Here is a 22306-nt window from a genome sequence, read left to right on the forward strand (position 1 = left end):
GGATGTTTTGAGTGTTCAGAGATGCTCTTCTGCTCCAAGGTTTGATGTGTTGAGCGTTCAGAGATGCTCTTCTGCTTCAAGGTTGGACGTGTTGAGTGTTCAGAGATGCTCTTCTGCTCCAAGGTTTGGTGTGTTGAGCGTTCAGAGATGCTCTTCTGCTTCAAGGTTGGACGTGTTGAGTGTTCAGAGATGCTCTTCTGCTCCAAGGTTTGATGTGTTGAGTGTTCAGAGATGCTCTTCTGCTTCAAGGTTTGATGTGTCGAGTGTTCAGAGATGCTCTTCTGCTTCAAGGTTTGGTGTGTTGAGTGTTCAGAGATGCTCTTCTGCTTCAAGGTTGGACGTGTTGAGCGTTCAGAGATGCTCTTCTGCTTCAAGGTTTGATGTGTTGAGTGTTTAGAGATGCTCTTCTGCTTCAAGGTTTGATGTGTTGTGTGTTCAGAGATGCTCTTCTGCACCTCGGTTGTAAGTGTTTATTTGAGTTTCTGCTACTTTTCTATCAGCTGAAGCAGTCTGGTCATTTTCCTCTGACCTCTGGCATCAACAAGGCATTTTCTCCCGCAGAACTGCCGCTCACTGGATATTTTCTTCGGACCATTCTCTGTAAACCCTAGAGATGGTTGTGTGTGAAAATCCCAGTAGAGCAGCAGTTTCTGAAGTACTCCAACAATACAACAATCATGCCACGTTCAAAGTCACTTAAATCACTTTTATTCTCCAATCTTATGCTCTGTTTGAACTTCAGCAGATCTTATTGATAATGTCCACATGTCTAAATGGACTGAGTTGCTGGCATGTGATTAACTGATTAAATATTTGCGTTACTGAGTAGCTGAACATGTGTACCTAATAAAGTGTCCAGTGAGTGTGTGTGTGTGTGTTACATTGCTGGTTATATTATGACATAATATGACACAAAAGGACTTTTCTTTTTATATAAAATGTATTATATTTAATGTAAAAAAATATTCACAATCTATGACTTCAAAACACTTTAAAGCGCAAAGCAAATTTTTAAATGGCAAAATACATATCCAAACATCAATCTGGTTGTTCAAAGTTACCTGTGTTAGTTTCCTCCATCAGGTCTATTTTACACAGCACAATCATGCAAAACAAACTACAAGTGAATTCAAAGTTTTACGACTCTGCAAGCTAGCTGAAACAAGGTTACATGAGCTGCGATACAAACGAGTGCGATACAGAAAACACAATCAACATTGACCGAAAACACCTTCATTCTTCTATGTTTTTAAATACATCTGCTTCCTCTGAGAGAGGGTGGTCGAGGTTCACGAGTAACAAAGCCGGCGTGGAGCACCAGGCGTTTGGAAGGTTGTGGGATAATGAAAGTACATGTTGTGATGATTGCTGAAGTGTGTTGTGTTACAGAGGCGCTCTGTGGCAGGGGCTGAAAGGTCCTTAGGAGCCACAATCCTCAGCTTTGTTCCACAGGCCCACGGCCTGATAAGCAATTTGGATGCTGTTACAGGAAGCTGGATGCTCCTCTGCCGATAGGCTTCTGCTGAAAGCTTCCCCTTTTCACTTTCTGTTCAACTGGCTGCCTGGAAGGTGAAAAGAAGGTGTGGAGTATAATACACATGTGTGTCATGTTTATAACTATTCACTTTAATTAGTCGTTAATGCATTCTTTTGCAATTTTGTCATCTCTTTAAATCTATTATTTCAGGTGATAAGAATAAGAACATAATTAAACGTAAAAGACGATTGGATTTCTGGGTAAACCCCTAGACGGGGCTGTGAAGAGATAAATCATCATCATATTTCAGACAGTTATTTAAATACCAAATACAGAGTCTTTCATACTATGGTAAATGCACAACAGCATGGAATCAGGATCATACGGTGAAATACAACATGCATAAGAAATACCCAAAATCAAAAACAACAAATAAAATAAATTACATTACATTATAGAGAATTATTTTAAGAGCATTATTTTTTTTAAACCAAAAATTCTCATTATTTTCCATTTATTTAAATCATTATAAATTCAATAAATACTATATATATATATATTTTTTTTTTTAATTTAAATAATTTATCACTGTTTTAATGTCATTGAGAATTGAAATGTTGGCTTGGCAATAAACTGAAATAAGCATAAGTTGAAGCACAAACATTATTAACTGGAAATAAATAAAAACTAAAACTGAAATGCAATAAATTTTACCTAAATAGTAATATATATTAAAAAAACTAATAAAATGACAAAAGCACATAGCGTAAAGACTGAAATGATAAAAATAAATGCTAACATTTTTGTTTGTCAATATCAAATGTAAATTTGATGCAATTCATTAAAAAAGAGCTTCAAATGTACGCAAATATTATGCTTTTTGACCCGTACATATAAAAAAAGGTAATAATATTTTTTTTCTACAATCGAAACAATGACAGAACGGACCACAACAGTTTTCCCTCCCCAAGTTGAACTATTTGTTTGTTTATTTTATTGTCTATTTAATGATATTTTTTTTCATCTGCTACAACCATGCAATGTCTTTGAATCATTTTTATCTGAGGGCTTTTCTTAATAAAAATGTATGTGTTTATTTTGTGACTTGAATTGGCATTTTATGTAATTAATTTGATTAAAAATAAAAAAATCCATATTTTTGAGACAAAATATGACCCATAAATGATCTTGAAAGGTTTTGTGAGCTTCACGCTTCTAGCAGTGATCTTATGTTGTATTCTTAGTTTAATAGCCATATTTCCTGATGTCTTAACTGATCAGATTGTGGTCGGAACAGACACACTGAGTGCCCTTTTCCAATTTGTCTTTTTCCAATAAAAAGATCTTAAAGCCCTTAACAGGAACTAAACATAATGTGGAGCTTTGACCATGTGTGCATTATCGAGGATAATTGATTTTCCAGTAATGCATCAGGCAGGAAGGAGTCACCATCAAATACACTATTGGCAAGTCTAATTCCATTCTCATTTCTGAAAGATAGACCTCATAGTGGAATGGGTATAAAATGTTTGATATGGCCATATATATATATATATATATATATATAAAAAAGTATTTCTGTCCGCTGCTAATTTATTAAGTACTACTAACTTATAAATATTGAGAACACTGCAATTAAAGTCTGTTGCATAGTTAATACAACTTAAAACAATTATGTATAAATGTATAATTACACTGCAACAAGGACACTGTAAAATAGTGTAACCCAGTACCTTTATACAGTAATAATACATGCATTTACAGTAAGAGTAAATTATGACATTGTAATGTCAAGACAGAATGACTGGTTTAGTAAGTTACTTTGGTTTTAGTTAGTTACACATAACCACTACTGTTAAAATAAAGTTAAAATAAAGACAAAAACAACTCAGAACACCTTAGCAACCACACAACAACGCCCTGGCAACCATCCACAATACTTTAGCAACCAACTAATAACCCTGTAAACATCTAGCAACAAGCCAGAACACCTTAGCAGAACACTGAATGCAGATGCAATCTAAAAAACCCTATAAATCACCCAGAACACTATAGAAACTGCCCAGCAACCCATAACACCCTATCAATCACACAGAATGCCCTAACAAAACACCTACAAAAACAACCCAAAACACTGTAGCAACAACTAAGAACACCCTAAAGCACCCAAAACACAGTATCAACAACCTAGCAATCAAGCAACCGCCAGAACACCCTAATAACACCTAATAACCCAGAACCCGCCATAGCAACCGCAAGGCAAGGAATTAAACACCCTACACCCAGAACACCATATCAATCACTCTGAATGTGTTAGCAAAAACCAGAACACCTTAGCAACCACCCAAAACACTGTAGCAACCACCCAGACCACCCTAGCAACAATCCAGAATACCTAGGCAACCGTCCAGAACAGTGACCAATCAACAATTCAACAATCATCCAATCAATCACCCAGAATGACCTAAAAACAACCTACCAACGACCCAAACACCTAGCAACCACCCAGAACACCGTATCAATCACCCAGAATGACCTAAAAACAACCTACCAACGACCCAAACACCTAGCAACCACACAGAACACCGTATCAATCACCCAGAATGACCTAAAAACAACCTACCAACGATCCAAACACCTAGCAACCACCCAGAACACCATATCAATCACCCAGAATGCCCTAGAAACAACATACCAACGACCCAAACACCTAGCAACCACCCAGAACGCCGTATCAATCACCCAGAATGCCCTAGAAACAACATACCAACGACCCAAACACCTAGCAACCACCCAGAACACACTATCAATCAACCATATTTCTCTAGAAACCACCTACCACCAACTCAAACACCTAGCAACGATACAGAACGCTGTATCAATCACCCAGAATGCCCTAGAAACAACATACCAACGACCCAAACACCTAGCAACCACCCAGAACGGCGTATCAATCACCCAGAATGCCATAGAAACAACATACCAATGACCCAAACACATAGCAACCACCCAGAACACTCAATCAACCAGATTTCCCTAGAAACCAACTACCAACAACTCAAACACATAGCAACCACCCAAAACGCCGTATCAATCACCCAGAATGCCCTAGAAACAACATACCAACGACCCAAACACCTAGCAACCACCCAGAACACTTTATCAATCACCCAGAATGACCTAAAAACAACCTACCAACAACCCAAACACATAGCAACCACTCAGGTGGTTTCTAGAGAAATCAGGTTGATTTATAGAGTGTTCTGAGTGGTTGCTATGTGTTTGGGTTGTTGGTAGGTTGTTTCTAAGGCATTCTGGGTGATTAATACGGCGTTCTGGGTGGTTGCTAGGTGTTTAAATTGTTGTTAAGTGGTTTCTAGAGAAATCTGGTTGATTTATAGAGCGTTCTGACAACAATTCAAACACCTAGCAACCACCCAGAACGCTGTATCAATCACCCAGAATGCCATAGAAACCACCTACCAACGACCCAAACACCTAGCAACCACACAGAACGCCATATCAATCACCCAGAATGCCCTAGAAACAACATACCAACAACGCAAACACATAGCAACCACCCAGAACACTCTATAAATCACCCAGAACACTCTATAAATCACCCACTCTATAAATCACCCAGAACACTATAAATCAACCATATTTCTCTAGAAACCACCTACCAACGACCCAAACACCTAGCAACCACACAGAACGCCATATCAATCACCCAGAATGCCATAGAAACCACCTACCAACGACCCAAACACCTAGCAACCACACAGAACGCCATATCAATCACCCAGAATGCCCTAGAAACAACATACCAACAACGCAAACACATAGCAACCACCCAGAACACTCTATAAATCACCCAGAACACTCTATAAATCACCCACTCTATAAATCACCCAGAACACTATAAATCAACCATATTTCTCTAGAAACCACCTACCAACAACTCAAACACCTAGCAAGTAGCAACCACCCAGAACACTGTATGAATCACCCAGAATGCCCAAGAAACAACATACCAACAAAGCAAACATATCTAATATAAGGACGCCTTTGTCAATCTCCAAGACACACTGTCCTTTGACGTCATAAAACACTCAGCTGTTCTGCAGCTGTGGTTCATACTGCTTGACATCTGTTCCAACAAAAACAAGAACAAACGACTGAATGAGAGAGTAAATAAATAAAGACACTTTAAGTGTTCCCTTACCTCAAGTCAAATATCTCCATATTTGCATTTATAGAAATTTCTCTTTTTTCTAATATAATCTTCAATGACTGTCCTTCAATAATTTACTTCACTCTATTATTTACTGTTCATAATTGTACTTTAATTTATCACTTCATGTAAAAAAACTGAGCTTAAACAGTAAAAAACCTTTGTAAACTAAGCTTTTTCTCCTGAAATCAAACACTCTGGGAACACCGGTCAACCTAAACTACTAGATTTGCATTAAACTTGTTCCATTAAACTTGTTCCAGAACAGAATAAGAGAGAAAAAATACCTAGCAAGAAAAATAGAGGTTTTGTCTATCAGACAAAGTGGCACTTTAAACTTCATTGCATATTTTCTGTTTGTAAATAGTTTTAAGTGAATGTTGTGTATCACAATACTAATAAAAAAAAAGATATTTATTTTCAACAATTTTGTGTGTGTATGTATGTATGTGTGTGTGTGTGTGTGTTCTTGTTTAACCAACATTGAAAGAACCAAATGTCCTTACAAATATAGTACAATGTGTAAATGTTGACATTGTGGAGGGATTTGGTCGGCCCACACGAGCAAAACTGCTTATAAATCATAACAAGTGATGCTTTTTGAAAATAAAAAAATGCAGAAAGTTTTCTGTGGTGAGGAGGTATAGTAGGGGGATAAAATATACAGTTTTAACAGTATTTTTAACAGTAAAAATCATTACGTCTATGGAAAGTCTACATAAAAACAAGTTTGTGTGTGTAGTTAATAGTTAATATATACTGTAATTAATATATAGTGTTATGAGGCAGTTCAGTGAATCACAAGTGTACAGCACAACCAAAGAATGACTCTTATGAGCCGGCTCTGTTTAATGAACCAAACACATTCAGCACCATCAGTGTAATCTAATCTGAACAAATTAATCTTATAATCTGGTTCTTTTTCATTATTGCAACCTGTGCAGTTTGATTCCTAAACAAAATACACACATTATGATTCATTTTGTCCGTAGTATTTTATAAAAAATAAAATTAATGAATGAAATATGTTACATTACATTTAAAGAAAAACTGTTTAGCTTGTTTTTCTTTTAAATATTTATCATTCAATATATTGTAAAGGCCAGTTACTGGATTGCATTTATTTTGCATCTAAAAACACAGCATTTCTCAAATTGAATTTTTTCCCTTAACAGTTCTTAAAAGTATTAAAATAATCGTTAACGCACCTAATAAATTAAGGAAACCACTTAATGCGCCCGTTAAAGAATTATAGGGTAATCTGAACCGGAAATGTTAACACACTTTGACCATAGTAAAATCACTGTGAGTAATGGCTTCTCATCGGCGTATTTGCTTTATACATAAGAGCTCGCAATGATGTTACACAACATATGGTACACATGAGAGTAAAAGTATATAACAAAGGCGTTTGCACTTATACTGCACACATACAAAATGTCAAGTAGCCATTTACATTACATGATTTACATTAAAAAGGGATTCACAGGAATAGTCTTCAAACATGGGTGGGATTGGTGGCTGATCACATAGATAAGATAAATGCACACAAGTTTTGTTTGAGAGACAATTTGAGTGTTGATTTTGATGGGGAAGTTGTGTGCATGACTCACTCAGTTGGCTGGGCCGCCCCCCGGAGCCCCCCGTGGACCCGGGCCGGCTGGCGCTCTGCTGGGGCTCGCTGTTGGAGAACTGGGGGGCCAGGCGAGACCTGCCAGTGCTGCCTGCGTCACTGTCAGGGGTGCGAGGAATCTTTGGCCGGCATGCAAAGCCCACGGTCTGGCCACTAGAAAGAAGAGAATGAAAGAGAAGCCACTAAGTTTACATTTGCAATTTGCCTTTCGTCCAGTGCTGCTCAGAGTGACTAGCAGACTCATTTGCATCCATTTGGATTTGCTTCTCAATCAAATGTTTCTAGCTGAGGGAATTTTTATTTTATTTTTACTGTAAAATGAGACGAAAACTTGCAGGCAAGAATATAGTTTTTAAAGACATATTAGCTTTTGTATAAAACAGATTTCGTTAAAAAACCCCACAGAAATAGCATTTTAGCTTAGCATAAAGCTAAATGTTGATGACAATTTAAACAATTTACTATTTACACTACTCAAAGTTTGCTCCAACAACCAACTGAGTGTAAAAACCAACTTTTAATGATGATATGTGGATTGTTTTCATAGAATGAAGTGGGAAATATACTATTTGTAGCTTTTCTATACGATGCTAACGGCTAAAGCATTTTTCATATAAACATCTCTTAAAAGATGATAACCATAACGATAAAGATATAGTTCTAAAACTCTTTCTAAACATAAAATAATAGCTGAGTCCACAGCACAACTATAATGATAACGACACAGATACAGCGGCTCAGAGATCCACTCGCTCAACTCGTATTCAAGTCGATGTATCAGAATGGTAATGCATTTTATGTATCGCTCTCTACAACTTTGGACACACAGCGGTAATTAATATGATTAGCCTTTTCTTGACTACATTATCAAACAGCTAATAATGAGATGCTAATGTTACACAAACCATGTTCCCGTTGGCCATCTCAGTCTGCCTTCTAACAATCAGGATGAACAACTCGTGAGAACGTCAGTGGAGAAAGGCATATAGTTCATAATAACATCGTCATATTCATCATATACCCGCTATATTGCTAAATGTACCCCATTTTTCATATCAACAGAAAAATATACCAGGATAACCTGGCTTCTCTTGAGACTCCCTTGCTATAGAGCGGTCATAGTTAATGATATGCTTAAGTGTGCCCCTCTCGTGACGTGATTGGTTACAAGGTCGTTTGTGACGTCAGAAACACCAGCGATGTCAAACCGAGTTTTTGAGACTGTCTTTGGTTCACTGCAGTTTTAAGGAGGAAATACTCAGCAATGCTGTCGACTTATGAATTTGCACATGGTTTGTCTTAAAGCATATTAAAAACACCACATAGACATATAAATAACATTAATAATTGATTTTCACCACAGGGACTTTAAGCATGTAAAGCGACAGGCGATAAAACTGCAGCGCATGCTTCGTATAAACAGAACAATGCGCTGGTGTAGACGCTAATAGGGTTATCATTATAATTATCGTTCTTGGTGTGAACAGGCCTTTATTCTTGTAAAACTACCTGAGGCTGCTTAATAAACATATTTATGTTATGAGGATAGCAGATGAACCCAAGTGCAGACGGTATCCAATCACACAACGTTTATTGATAACAGAAAACACGAGGAAAACCCACGAGGGGGCAAAACAAAGGCAAGACGAACGAGGGATGACTAAACTAGACTACACTTGACAAAGACTAGACTTTAAACAGACAGCAAATACAAGATAAAAACCTATACAAGACTATTTACTAAGACAGCGTACTCACAGGTAGTATCTCACAATGTATGACAATGAACCAGCCCAGGACAGCAAACACAAGAGGATTAAGGCCCGGTTTATACGAAAACGATTCCGGGTGAAAACGTAATAATATTTTATCGGATGTGCCTTTCGTTTACACGGCGACGGCGTTTTTGGGGCTTAAAAATGCAAAAAAGTGAAACCACCCTCCAAAGTGGAAATCTTAAAAACGCTCCACCGTCGCGTTTCCGTCTAAACGGGTAAAAACGCAAATCTGCTCATGGCGGCTCTCGTCGCGTACGCATTTACGTCACAGGCATGCGCCAGTACAGGAAAATAACAACCAACATGTCGGATTATTTCCATACGTCGGACTGCGTCGGACGTTCAAGTTGCCCTAGCAGCTCTGATAAACGTCCAAGAGTCTTTTCAATTTCGCGCTACTAGGGAGAGAAGTAGAAGGAAGGTTGTACGCAGGCGCACGGACTTGTTGTTGTTGTGTGGCAGTGCTTCACATTGCCACCTAGCCGCCTGGAGTGCATACTACATCGCATTTCTAACACTTTTGCGTCTCCATATGCACGCAGATTTCCCCCCCATAACGCTCGTCTAAACGCAGAATAAAAAGTGAAAACGAAACGCCACTTTTGCGTTTTCTCTTCAGATCGTTTCCGTGTAAACATGGCCTAAATAGGGAGACACAGGCATTGACAGCAGGTGACACAGATGAAGCAATAATGACAAAACGAGGATAACAAGGGGGCGGGACAAGAGAACGAGACACCGCAAGCACACAGCCCAAACACAAGGCCATGTGCCTGCACATGTAACATGGGTCTGTCATGATCCTGCCCCATGAGTAGAGAAAGAGAATGACAAGAGGGCAGAATCATGACAATTTATTGGATTCAAGTTTTATTTATTACAGAATTCCTAAAAGTTTTCTTTTAAGCTTAAAGCATGCTTCAGTTTTGACACACACACTTAGCATAAGTACAGCCTTTCAAAGTTTTATATAATTCGTGAACAGGTGTGTCACACATGCACACTAGAAACTTCCTTCCTTGTCCAACGTCTGCTTTATTTCTCTCCAGAAGTTATGAGCGAAAACATATCTTTGTACTGATTTAAACTAGATTTGCGCGTATCATTTAAAGCGCTCGGCAGCGTAGGTGTCTATTGCTGTTGTGTCTCCAGTAGTTTGTTGTAGTGATGTTCGACTCTTGAAAGAATCATTCTTTGAAGCTGGTAAACATTTGAGCCGGTTCACAGAATCAAACTGAATCGAGCTTTAGTTCCGGGTTGATGGCGGTAGATGCACATCTGAAGTAGCGTGCGCAGCACCGAATCAGCCAATGAGCATGCAGTAATGCAGCACAGTGCATAAAAACGCATTCTATGTAAGTCCAATTCACACTGCACCGACTTGGACGATTGAACATGCAATTGAACATGTTCGATTGGCGAAAACAAGCGGTGAGCAACAACAACAAATGCCGATGGGTAACGCACTGATCCGACAGAACTCGACAAAGTGTCTGTTGCTGTTGGTCAGTGTCTATTGGTGCAGTGTGAATTGGCCTACAGAAATGATTGCATTCTGTTTTTCCTTTCCTCAGGAACTGGGGACTTCGGGGTGGTACTCGGTGTGTTTCCACCGCAGGGACCAGGGTCTAAATGAAGTTCTGGGTAAAAATTAGCCAGGCTCCGCCCTCCTACGTACTTCTGCTCTATTTTCATATTCTTTCAGTACTACGTCTGGGATTGTGCTGTATTCTTTGGTTTTCTCCGGTCAATTTTTTACCGGCCCAATCACCGAACAGAGGGAGTGGCTGAGAACGATGACGTTGATGTCGTGCGTTAGTTTGAGTCGTCATACGTCACGACCAAACGTTACCGATTGGTTATGGCAGATCCAAAGTGACTCTGGGCAGATCCAATAGTTTTGAACTTCAACAAAGGACCCGTCTACAAGGAAGTTAACGCTTGTCAATGAAGCAAGGCCAGACTCTCTGTACAAATGAAATGTACGAGAGTCTGGTGGGACCAGGCTAGGTAAAAATGTCCTCTTCAGAAAATCCCTGATCGAAAGGTAGTACTTATTTAAAAGTTCAGGAACTTTCGTGGGTGGGACTTGGGCGCTGAACATGCTGATCGGTTGAGTTCACGCAGCATTTTGATTGGTTGACTCCAAGCAGCATTTTATTTCAACCACCATTTTTAAAAGTCTTTTGCGGATTGTTTGCTATTCGAATCAACAATGGGGTTAAAAAAATGTCAGATGGACCGACGACGAGGTTCAGGCTTTATTAAGCTTTTATGCGGAGGATGAAATCCAGCGGGAACTGGAAAGTCGCGCGAAGTCTTACGCCACCAGACTAACTTGCCTAATCTTCACAGCACTTTAGACTGCGGCGGAAACGCAGAAAGCAACAGATCTCTTGGGGGGGGGGGGGGGGGGGGGATGACATCCTGTTGGATGAGAGTGTAATTATAGCTTTACGCAAGATAATGTGGTGCACGTGTGTTCAAAGAGTCATTACATACACAGGTCTCCAAGAGTCAGGTTGGACAGGGATTTGGGAAGAAAGGTACCTGAATAAGCCCTTTGTTTAGCAGTTGTTGGATTCTCATGACAAACTCTGTCCTGTGGCAATGCAGACTCAAGGTTCGATGCCTCGCACCCACCCCAAATTCCTTTGGTCTCTCTCTAGCTCGCTGCCTTCCAGAGCTGAGTTACAGCCTGCGACATGCTTGATAACACTGGATCCTGTGGACCTTTACATTTTAGATGTGCCATGCCACAGTGAGCATGGAATGTCGCACCCGGATCCTTAAACCTCTTGTTAATGTAAAACTGTTGTGGAAGATCCCAAGATGTGTAACGTTGGGCTAAAAATACGCTGAATGGGCAGTAAACCCACCTGTGGGATTGGCCGTTGGTGTTGTCCTGGCCTGGTGGAGGCACACGTCTCTCCGGGGACCCCGTGAGCCCCGATTCCACAGAGGAACGCCAGCATTCAGAATCGGAGGCTGGTTGGAGAAAGACTAGAAGACGTCACACACACCTCACATGCGGCTGACATCATTAACACACTCGCGCCACAGTGAAGGACCTGAGAGCTGTTCACTTTCACAGGGAAATGCAAAGTGGTCTAGTAGAGATGTGCTATAGGGTTGCTCTTCGCAAGGAAATTGAATAGGAATAGCTGCTAAGAGAGAAAAAAGTCATTGAGACTTAAATTAAACAGGTGTCCCATATTGTTGATGATACAATATAAACGCTACAAAGACAAATGCTGAAAAAGAGAGGAAATTAATTAATTTCGTTCAATTTTTGGTAGAAATGATGAGAAGCTGATTTTTACATAACTGTATGATATTTTTGGTGTTTGTAGCTGCAAACAGCTTTGAACATGGCTCATCCAATCAGATTGTAGAACAAGAACCATACATTTTATGGTGCTTTCCAAAAATTGGGTACACATTGACATCAGACGAAAGCAAGGAACAAATCCCATATGTTGACCAAGTTCAAGCATTTAACCATGTTACTAAAGTTATCAAGCATTCAACTCTGTTACTAAAGTTATCAAGCATTCAACTTTGTTACTAAAGTTACCAAGCATTCAACTCTGTTACTAAAGTTGTCAAGCATTCACCTCTGTTATTAGTTACCAAGCACAAGCATTCAACTCTGTTATTAGTTACCAAGCACAAGCCTTCAACTCTGTTACTAAAGTTACCAAGCATTCAACTCTGTTACTAAAGTTGTCAAGCATTCAACTCTGTTACTAAAGTTGTCAAGCATTCAACTCTGTTACTAAAGTTGTCAAGCATTCAACTCTGTTACTAAAGTTGTCAAGCATTCAACTCTGTTACTAAAGTTATCAAGCATTCAACTCTGTTACTAAAGTTATCAAGCATTCAACTCTGTTACTAAAGTTATCAAGAAGCATTCAACTCTGTTACTAAAGTTATCAAGCATTCAACTCTGTTACTAAAGTTATCAAGCATTCAACTCTGTTACTAAAGTTATCAAGCATTCAACTCTGTTACTAAAGTTATCAAGCATTCAACTCTGTTACTAAAGTTCTGTTACTAAAGTTGTCAAGCATTCAACTCTGTTACTAAAGTTGTCAAGCATTCAACTCTGTTACTAAAGTTGTCAAGCATTCAACTCTGTTACTAAAGTTATCAAGCATTCAACTCTGTTACTAAAGTTATCAAGCATTCAACTCTGTTACTAAAGTTATCAAGAAGCATTCAACTCTGTTACTAAAGTTATCAAGCATTCAACTCTGTTACTAAAGTTATCAAGCATTCAACTCTGTTACTAAAGTTATCAAGAAGCATTCAACTCTGTTACTAAAGTTATCAAGCATTCAACTCTGTTACTAAAGTTATCAAGCATTCAACTCTGTTACTAAAGTTATCAAGCATTCAACTCTGTTACTAAAGTTCTGTTACTAAAGTTGTCAAGCATTCAACTCTGTTACTAAAGTTATCAAGCATTCAACTCTGTTACTAAAGTTGTCAAGCATTCAACTCTGTTACTAAAGTTATCAAGCATTCAACTCTGTTACTAAAGTTATCAAGCATTCAACTCTGTTACTAAAGTTATCAAGAAGCATTCAACTCTGTTACTAAAGTTATCAAGCATTCAACTCTGTTACTAAAGTTATCAAGCATTCAACTCTGTTACTAAAGTTATCAAGAAGCATTCAACTCTGTTACTAAAGTTATCAAGCATTCAACTCTGTTACTAAAGTTATCAAGCATTCAACTCTGTTACTAAAGTTATCAAGCATTCAACTCTGTTCTTAAAGTTATCAAGCAATCAACTCTGTTACTAAAGTTAATCAAGAAGCATTCAACTCTGTTACTAAAGTTATCAAGCATTCAACTCTGTTGCTAAAGTTATCAAGAAGCATTCAACTCTGTTACTAAAGTTATCAAGCATTCAACTCTGTTACTAAAGTTATCAAGCATTCAACTCTGTTACTAAAGTTATCAAGCATTCAACTCTGTTACTAAAGTTATCAAGCATTCAACTCTGTTACTAAAGTTATCAAGCAATCAACTCTGTTACTAAAGTTATCAAGAAGCATTCAACTCTGTTACTAAAGTTATCAAGCATTCAACTCTGTTGCTAAAGTTATCAAGAAGCATTCAACTCTGTTACTAAAGTTATCAAGCATTCAACTCTGTTACTAAAGTTATCAAGCATTCAACTCTGTTACTAAAGTTATCAAGCATTCAACTCTGTTACTAAAGTTATCAAAATGATTAAACATTTAACTCGGTTACCAAAGTTATTGTAATGACCAAAGTTCGGTAACTTTGAATGTTTTGTCAACCGTTTCCAAAGTAATTAAACATTCAACCCTGTTAGAAAAACCAAAGCGTTACTAAAGTTATCATAAATTACCAAACATTCAACCGTTACCAAAGTAATCAAAAACTATCAAACACTCAGCTCTGTTTTCAAAATTATTAAAGGGATACTCCATCCAAAAATGAAAATTCTGTCATCATTTACTCACCCTCAAGTTGTTGCAAACCTGTATGAGTTTCTTTCTTCTGCTGAACACAAAGGAAGATATTTTGAAGAACGATTGGAACCAAACAGTTGTTTGGCACCATTGACTTCCATAGTAGAAAAAAAAAATACTATGGAAGTCAATGGTGCCAAAGTTCCAATCGTTCTTCAAAATATCTTCCTTTGTGTTCAGCAGAAGAAAGAAACTCATACAGGTTTGCAACAACTTGAGGGTGAGTAAATGATGACAGAATTGTCATTTTTGGGTGGAGTATCCCTTTAAAAGCTAAATTTATATATTACTGTTACATCTACAACTCTGTTATCAGTGCTAATTTTATTTGATCTTTTTAAATGTATAAATTATTTACTTTGTAATGTTCTTCTAATTATTACTATAAATCATTTACTACTTATTACTGTTAATATATATATATTTTTTAATTCTGTTAACAATTACAATCACTCAAATCAATGATTTAAACTCTATTTATACTGTCCAAACAGGGAACAGGGTTGAACAAATTGCAAACCTGATACAAAAAATGTAATTAAATATTAATAAAAAAAGAACTCTTGAGGTGGGTAAACAACATTTTCGACCTACATACATTGGTACACTACTACCTATGTTTCAGAGGGAACGATTATAAGTCAAGAAAATGACAGCACTTGCACGAATGCATGTCTGATGTCGTGCTTAGATGGTATCATTCTCAGACAAACCTGGGCATTTGGAACGCATCCATGAAAAACTGAATCATGGAAATTAAACATAAGGTATTTTTTATTCAGAGAAAAAACAATACAAAAACATAGTAAAATAACACAAGACATGCTGGAGCACATATGTAATATATATGTCAGTGGTCGGCACACGTACCCAGTGTCTGGTGCATGGATTCAGCAGTGCTGGGCCGACTGCCGGTGCGAGTGGGGGGGCGGGAACTGAAGCGAGAGTGGGCGGGGCTTTCTTCACTTCTCAGTCGGGTAACGGGGTACGCTCCGTCCCCACCAGCTCTGCATAGGCAAACACACATACACACACACATGAAGACCTCCGATGCAAAAGCCTCTATAAGCCACCTGTGTCAAAAATGAGATAATAATATTGAGTGAATGCTCTCCGCACATAGTATACGTTCATCAAATACTTTCACTTCAAACTCGCTAAATTCCAGCCTCAGGCCGTTCAGAAATGTCCATACTTAGGTAGAAACCTATACATGGGAGCCTGATAAAAATGTTAATATTAAAGAAAAACATTAGACGGACTTCTGAAGTCTTCACATGCACAAATCAACATTTACATGTCCAACATGGCAGTGTAAATGAGTAGCATAATAAGATTGTGCAGACAAAAATTCAGTTCATATAGACTTCAGTATTTGAGTCAAAAAAAGTGTTGTAATTTAATTGATGCAACACTGAAAATGCTGACAAAGTTGGGAAATTCAATTAATAGATTAACAGCAATTTGATTTCTGTTCAGTCCAACAAAATTATTGTCACAGACGTTTGGAATTTGACATGCTTCCAAAATTGTATTTAGAAATTATACACATCCAGTCAAAAGTTTTTGGATCGGTAAGATTTTTAATGTTTTTAAAAGTGTCTTCTGTTCACCAAGCCTGCCTGTCACAGTCTTCGTCTGCACCAGTCTGTCTTTGTTTCTTCACTACAGTTCCCAGAATCCTCCTCGTCTCCACACCTGTATTCACTCCCTCACTTATCAGCCTGTCCCTCGTTATCATCATCTGTGTCACCTGTCTTCACATCATTATGGTTCATTAGTCTCTGTATTTAGTTTGCTTCAGTTCAGTTTGTCTTTGTCGGTCGTCGTCTTTGTTTAGTTGTGTGAGCTGAAGTCCTGGAATGTTTCCCTTCATCTATGTAAACTATATGTGTAAATAAAGCATCTAAATTGAGTTCCTCTCGTCCTCGTCTTCTGCATCCTGCACAACGCCTGACAGAACGACCGACCTAACAAAAGATGGACAAAGCGGGATTCTTGTTGTGCTCTCTCAACCAAAATGGCCGTAAGATTGAATCTTACATTGAGGACTTTATTAAGTATAGCCATCTAACCTCCCTTACCGATCAGCAGTTGATGGATCTATTTTGGATTGGTTTGGATCCACAATTTTATGCACTGATTCCACCCGGAGGTCCCGGTGAGACCATTGAACGGTATCTCGAGGCGATTTTAAGTTGGTTTGGCTCCCCGTTCATGGTCAGTACCGCCCGTTCTAAGCCCTCTTCACCGCTGGTTCCGTCCAGCCCAGCCGAGTCTTCCCCGCTGGTTCCGTCCCAGCCAGAGACCGTCCAGCCAGAGACCGTCCAGCCAGAGACCGTCCAGTCCAGTGTTTTAATCCCTCTTCACCGCTGGTTCCATCCAGCATCAAGCCCTCTTCACTGCTGGAGTACGTCAGGCACGCAGAGACTGTTCACGTCCCGTCTGCCCAGCCAAAGACTATGCATGTCACGTCTGCCCAGCCAGAGACTGTTCAAGTCTCGTCTGCCCAGCCAGAGACTCTTCCAGTGCCTGAGCCAGTGTCTGTCTTTGTGGCTGTTACTGTTCTAGTGGCTGTTGAGCCTGAGCCGGTGTCGGTTCCTGAGCCGGTGTCGGTTCCTGAGCCTGTCCCTAATTCGGGCACTCACCCCAAGTATTTTTTTGGAGGGGGGGGGGCCATATGTCTTCGTCCCGGCCGTCCAAGGGTCCACGGCCGCCCGAAGGGTCCTCACCGCCGTGGCCGCCCGAAGGGTCCTCACCGCCGTGGCCGCCCGAAGGGTCCTCACCGCCGTGGCCGCCCGACGGGTCCTCACCGCCGTGGCCGCCCGAAGGGTCCTCACCGCCGTGGCCGCCCGAAGGGTCCTCACCGCCGTGGCCGCCCGACGGGTCCTCACCGCCGTGGCCGCCCGACGGGTCCTCACCGCCGTGGCCGCCCGAAGGGTCCTCACCGCCGTGGCCGCCCGAAGGGTCCTAACCGCTGTGGTCGCCCGAGGGTCCAACAGCTCCGCCCTGGACGCCCGAGGATTCGTGTGCTCCGCCCATAGACAGTAAAAGAAATGGACAGAGCGATCTCATTGGAACTCAGTTGAGACAGTTGAAGCCCACTTTTAGCGATTTTTGAGAACTTCCGTTCCTGACGCGCAGACTCAGACCGACTCAAACTAAGCTTGATGACGTGAGCAACCTGTCTGACAGACGTTAATCTTCTAGTAGCTGTGCGTGAAAACTGCCAACGTTAATCTTGCAGAGACGGGGAACTTGAGCAAAGAGTTCTTTGGCGTGAGTGAGCAGGAGTAAGAATTCCGTTGCTTTTATGGACTCATTATCTATGGGCTTCTCCCTTGACGGGACGTCCCCCCGATTGCCTGCGAGCTTCTCCTCCTGTCTGTACGGTAACTTCTGTACAGCGCGACAGAGAGTCGAGTGGTTATGACGCAATCGTTAGCCTATTTTTACTAAATCTGTTTCTACGGGGCCATAGTGTAACATAGAAGGTAATGGAGCCCTTTATACATTGTCGTGTTTCTTTAGAAATAAATAATGGACAAATGGAGTCTTTAAACGCCTCAGATGTAAAGTTATTCACTGTCAAAGTGACGCAAAAATGAATGGGAGTCAATGGAAATGCTAACACAAGTGAAGTTCTGCTACAACATGGCGGCACCCGGCCGGCTTCAACTTCCGGTCGATGGATTACCCCCTTGGCTCCGCCCTGGCCACGTCCTGCTCCGCCATGGCCGCCTGGCCCATCCTGGAGTCCATCCTGCTGCACCCGGCCCGCCTTCCCGTCACTGACTCCAGGATGCCCACCCTCCCACCCCTGTTCTACGGCGTGAGGACACGCCTACCGGGAGGGGGGTGTAATGTCACAGTCTTCGTCTGCACTAGTCTGTCTTTGTCTCTTCACTACACTTCCCAGAATCCTCCTCGTCTCCACACCTGTATTCACTCCCTCACTTATCAGCCTGTCCCTCGTTATCATCATCTGTGTCACCTGTCTTCACATCATTATGGTTCATTAGTCTCTGTATTTAGTTTGCTTCAGTTCAGTTTGTCTTTGTCGGTCGTCGTCTTTGTTTAGTTGTGTGAGATGAAGTCCTGGAATGTTTCCCTTCATCTCTGTAAACTGTGTAAATAAAGCATCTAAATTCAGTTCCTCTCGTCCTCGTCTTCTGCATCCTGCACAACACCTGACACTGCCTTTATTTGATTGAAAATACAAATATATATATATATATATATATATAAAAAAAGAATTTCAAATGAATGCTGTTCTTTTGAACTTTCTATTCATCAATAAATCCTGAAATAAATTGTACACAACTGTTTTCAACGTTGATAATAATGAATGTTTTTTTTTTATCAGTAAATCAGCATATTAGAGTGATTTCTGAAGGATCATGTGACACTGAAGACTGGAGTAATGATGCTGAAATACAGCTTTGATCACAGGAATAAATTACATGTTAAAATATATTCAAATAGAAAACAGTTATTTTACATTGTCATAATATTTAACAATATTACTGTTTTTGTTGTAATTTTTTTTCTTCTTTTAAAATCTTACCGATCCAAAACTTTTGACTGGTAGTGTATGAAGGTTAATATTGTTTATACTATGCATTGTTTGCAAACATTGGTGCTTATAAATTAACAGAATTAAATATACTGGCGGTCAAAAGATTGGAATAATTACGATATTTTACTGTTTTTGAAAGAAGTCTCTTCTGCTCACCAAAGCTGAATTTATTTGATCAAAAATACAGTAAAAACAGTAATATTGTAAAATGTTATTAAAATTTAAATAACTGTTATATTTTAATATATTTTAAAATGTAGTTTATTTCTGTTATATCATTACTCCAGTCTTCAGTGTCACATGATCCTTCACAAATCATTCTTAACTTGGTCTACTCCAAGCGGCCTTTGGAGATGGTAGTAAATATTATCTTAAAAAACACGCACTGATAAATGCAATGTCGTGTTTTTTTCATTCACACTATTTTTCCAAACAGCAAGGTCAAAACATTGACAGTCGTCAATATCACGGACCAATTGTAAGTGATTGTTCCCATCACTGATCCATATGCTTCATTCAGTAGAAACAATGAGGATATATCCAACTGAGGAGGGAATCTTGTATATCCTGCTTGCACATTGACACGCTATTTGACTTGAGGGCAGAACTATTGACTTCTCCCTCATTGACGACAAGCCCATAGGTGAATATAGACACATTTGCAATTAAGCTGAGTCACAATGTTTGTGGTATTCTGTATGATCATCTATTACAATCTATTAAACGCCTCCAATGACAACAATTGGTAAAATAACTATTTGTGGACCAAATACCAACTAGGAAGCATAGTACACATGAACTTATTAAAGTAACACGACATGCACAAGAACCACATCTGGGCGTGCGTTAAAATTGCACACATAATTTTAGAGTTTGTAAAATTCATTAGATTTGTGATGGACAGAGGAAGATTTCTGAATGATTCAAATATCAATGTGAAATACTTCATTTAAAAATAAAAAAAGGTGTGAAATTCCTTTTAAGTAGTGGTAGACTCAATTTTATAGATCCAAGATGGCATTAAAGTCGCAAATTTGTGTACTTGTGTTACCGACTCAAGGCCTGTTCATACCAACACGGATGTTCGGCACAAAAATTCTGTTATATTTTGCGTCTTTTAATGCGTAAAAGAATATCAGAATCCAAATTCACTCTCTGACTGTTGGGTGGCGCTTATAGAAAAGCCAAAATACCCCTGTCCATCAGGTACAGAAAGCGCTGCAACACTTCACTGTCATTAGCAAAATATTGTTTATATTGTTTATGTAACAGCAGCGGTTCTGGGCATGTGATCAAAAGCGTAAATCGTATTAATTGGCCAATTTTTCTACGCAGTGCGACAGAAAACAAATCAGAACTACTTTTTTTAAAGCAAGGAACAAATCCCTGATGGTGACCACAATTGACAAGTTCAAGTATCCAACCCTGTTTTCCAAAGTTATCAAAACGATTAATAATTCAACTCTGTTAGCAAAAATTATTATAATAACCAAACTTGAATGTTTGATCTTCAACCCTGTTTCCAAAGTTATTAAACATTCAACCCTGTTAGAAAAGTTCTTAAATGACCAATTCGGTCCCACTTTATATTAAGTGGCCCTAATACCTGTGAACTTACATGGTAACTACATGTGTACATAGTATTTAATTACATATCATAGGTATCATAGTAATCTACAGCTGTAATATCTGTGTAACTGCACAAATGACAGCACATCTAGTGACAACACTAGAACAGCACAGGGTCCTTTAGACTGTCTATAATAAAAAAAGAGAAACTCTGCCACTGTGAAAGGAGATCTGCTTTTAACATACATACATGGTTGGAAATGAAATGCATTTATATCCAAACTGGTAACTGCAGTATTTAAGACGTGTGGAAGTGGAACAACTTGTGTAAATACATATTGTTGTAGTTACATAATTCCTGTTACAGATACTTACACATACCATTCCGTGGGTTGTATGTGTAGTTACACAAATATTACAGCTGTAGATACTATGTACCAATGTGTACTTACACTGTAGTTACCGTATTTTCCGGCCTATAAGTCGCATCAGTCAAAAAATGCGTCATGAAGAGGAAAAAAACAACTATATAAGTCGCACTGGACTATAAGTCGCATTTATTTATTTGCTGTTCAAGCACACATCTGTGGACTCGTTCCTCCAGCTGTGGCCATCTTGCTTTCAGCCCGCGATTAGCTTTCTTAGTTTTCTTCATTAAAAGTCGCACACCGGACGAGAAGCGACGCGACTAGGACAACTCGGGTATCGCACACCGGACGCGCACTTTCTCAGTTTATGGCCAGCAATATTATTATGTTTACGGACATTATGGAATTAAGATAATGCCTGTACTATGTTATTGTACTGTACAATTAAATACAATCGTTGCTGAGTCTGAAGTCTGAACACTTTACCTCAGGGCGTACGTTAACTGAATGAATTGAGAATATCATCCGAAAATCCGATAACATCAGCAATTTTCATTCAAGCAGCTGATTTATGTAAATTAATGTAAAACTAAATGTATATTGCAGCACAGGGTGAAGTCAGTATATACATAACGACCATTTGAGACAAATAAATGTAAATTTAATATAAAACTATGTAAATGGCGCGGCAGGATTTTGAACAAGGTCCTGAGTCGTTGCTGGGCGCCGCGGACAGACGCAGAATGGCGCCTCTGGTGTGTCTACACTCATAGAGAAGAATGTGTTCGAATTTTAAAGATGTGGCGCTGCGCTTCTCGTCCGGTGTGCAACTCTCTTTAGAGTAACCTCTGCTTTTCGCAAGTCCCTTACAAGTTGCTCACTCACTCCACACTTTCTTTCTGCTGCTTGATTTCCATTCTCGCCTGCATATTTTACTACCTGCAGTGGCCAAATTGTGGCCATCTTGAAAATGGTCGCCATCTTGAATTTTTGAATGGCACACACCTTTTTCCATGAGAATGTTCCTTGAAGAATATTTGTACCAAATTTCATGATAGCGTCACCATTTGAAAATAAACTATGTACACATGTAGTTATGTAAGTTCACAGGTATTAGGGCCACTTAATATAAAGTGGGACCGTTAAGGTCAACCTTGT

The 22306-nt window shown here is 39.4% G+C and overlaps 1 protein-coding gene across 1 annotated transcript in view; it reads right to left on the minus strand.

Annotated features, from left to right (window-relative positions):
- Positions 1-903: 903 nt before the first annotated feature.
- The window catches only part of LOC130093010 (lisH domain-containing protein ARMC9), a 43437-nt gene continuing 22034 nt past the window's right edge, over positions 904-22306 (minus strand). Inside the window, exons 22-25 of the mRNA XM_056260531.1 lie at positions 15503-15639; positions 12002-12110; positions 7325-7497; positions 904-1562 (exon numbers count right to left, since the gene is read on the minus strand). Coding sequence (XP_056116506.1) covers positions 1540-1562; positions 7325-7497; positions 12002-12110; positions 15503-15639 — 442 coding nt within the window. The 3' untranslated portion in view covers positions 904-1539. The remainder of the gene's footprint in view (positions 1563-7324; positions 7498-12001; positions 12111-15502; positions 15640-22306) is intronic.

The sequence above is a fragment of the Rhinichthys klamathensis genome, unplaced genomic scaffold, assembly GCF_029890125.1.
Source record: "Rhinichthys klamathensis goyatoka isolate OS25496 unplaced genomic scaffold, OSU_Roscu_1.1 h1tg000009l_1, whole genome shotgun sequence".
Lineage (NCBI taxonomy): Eukaryota > Metazoa > Chordata > Actinopteri > Cypriniformes > Leuciscidae > Rhinichthys > Rhinichthys klamathensis.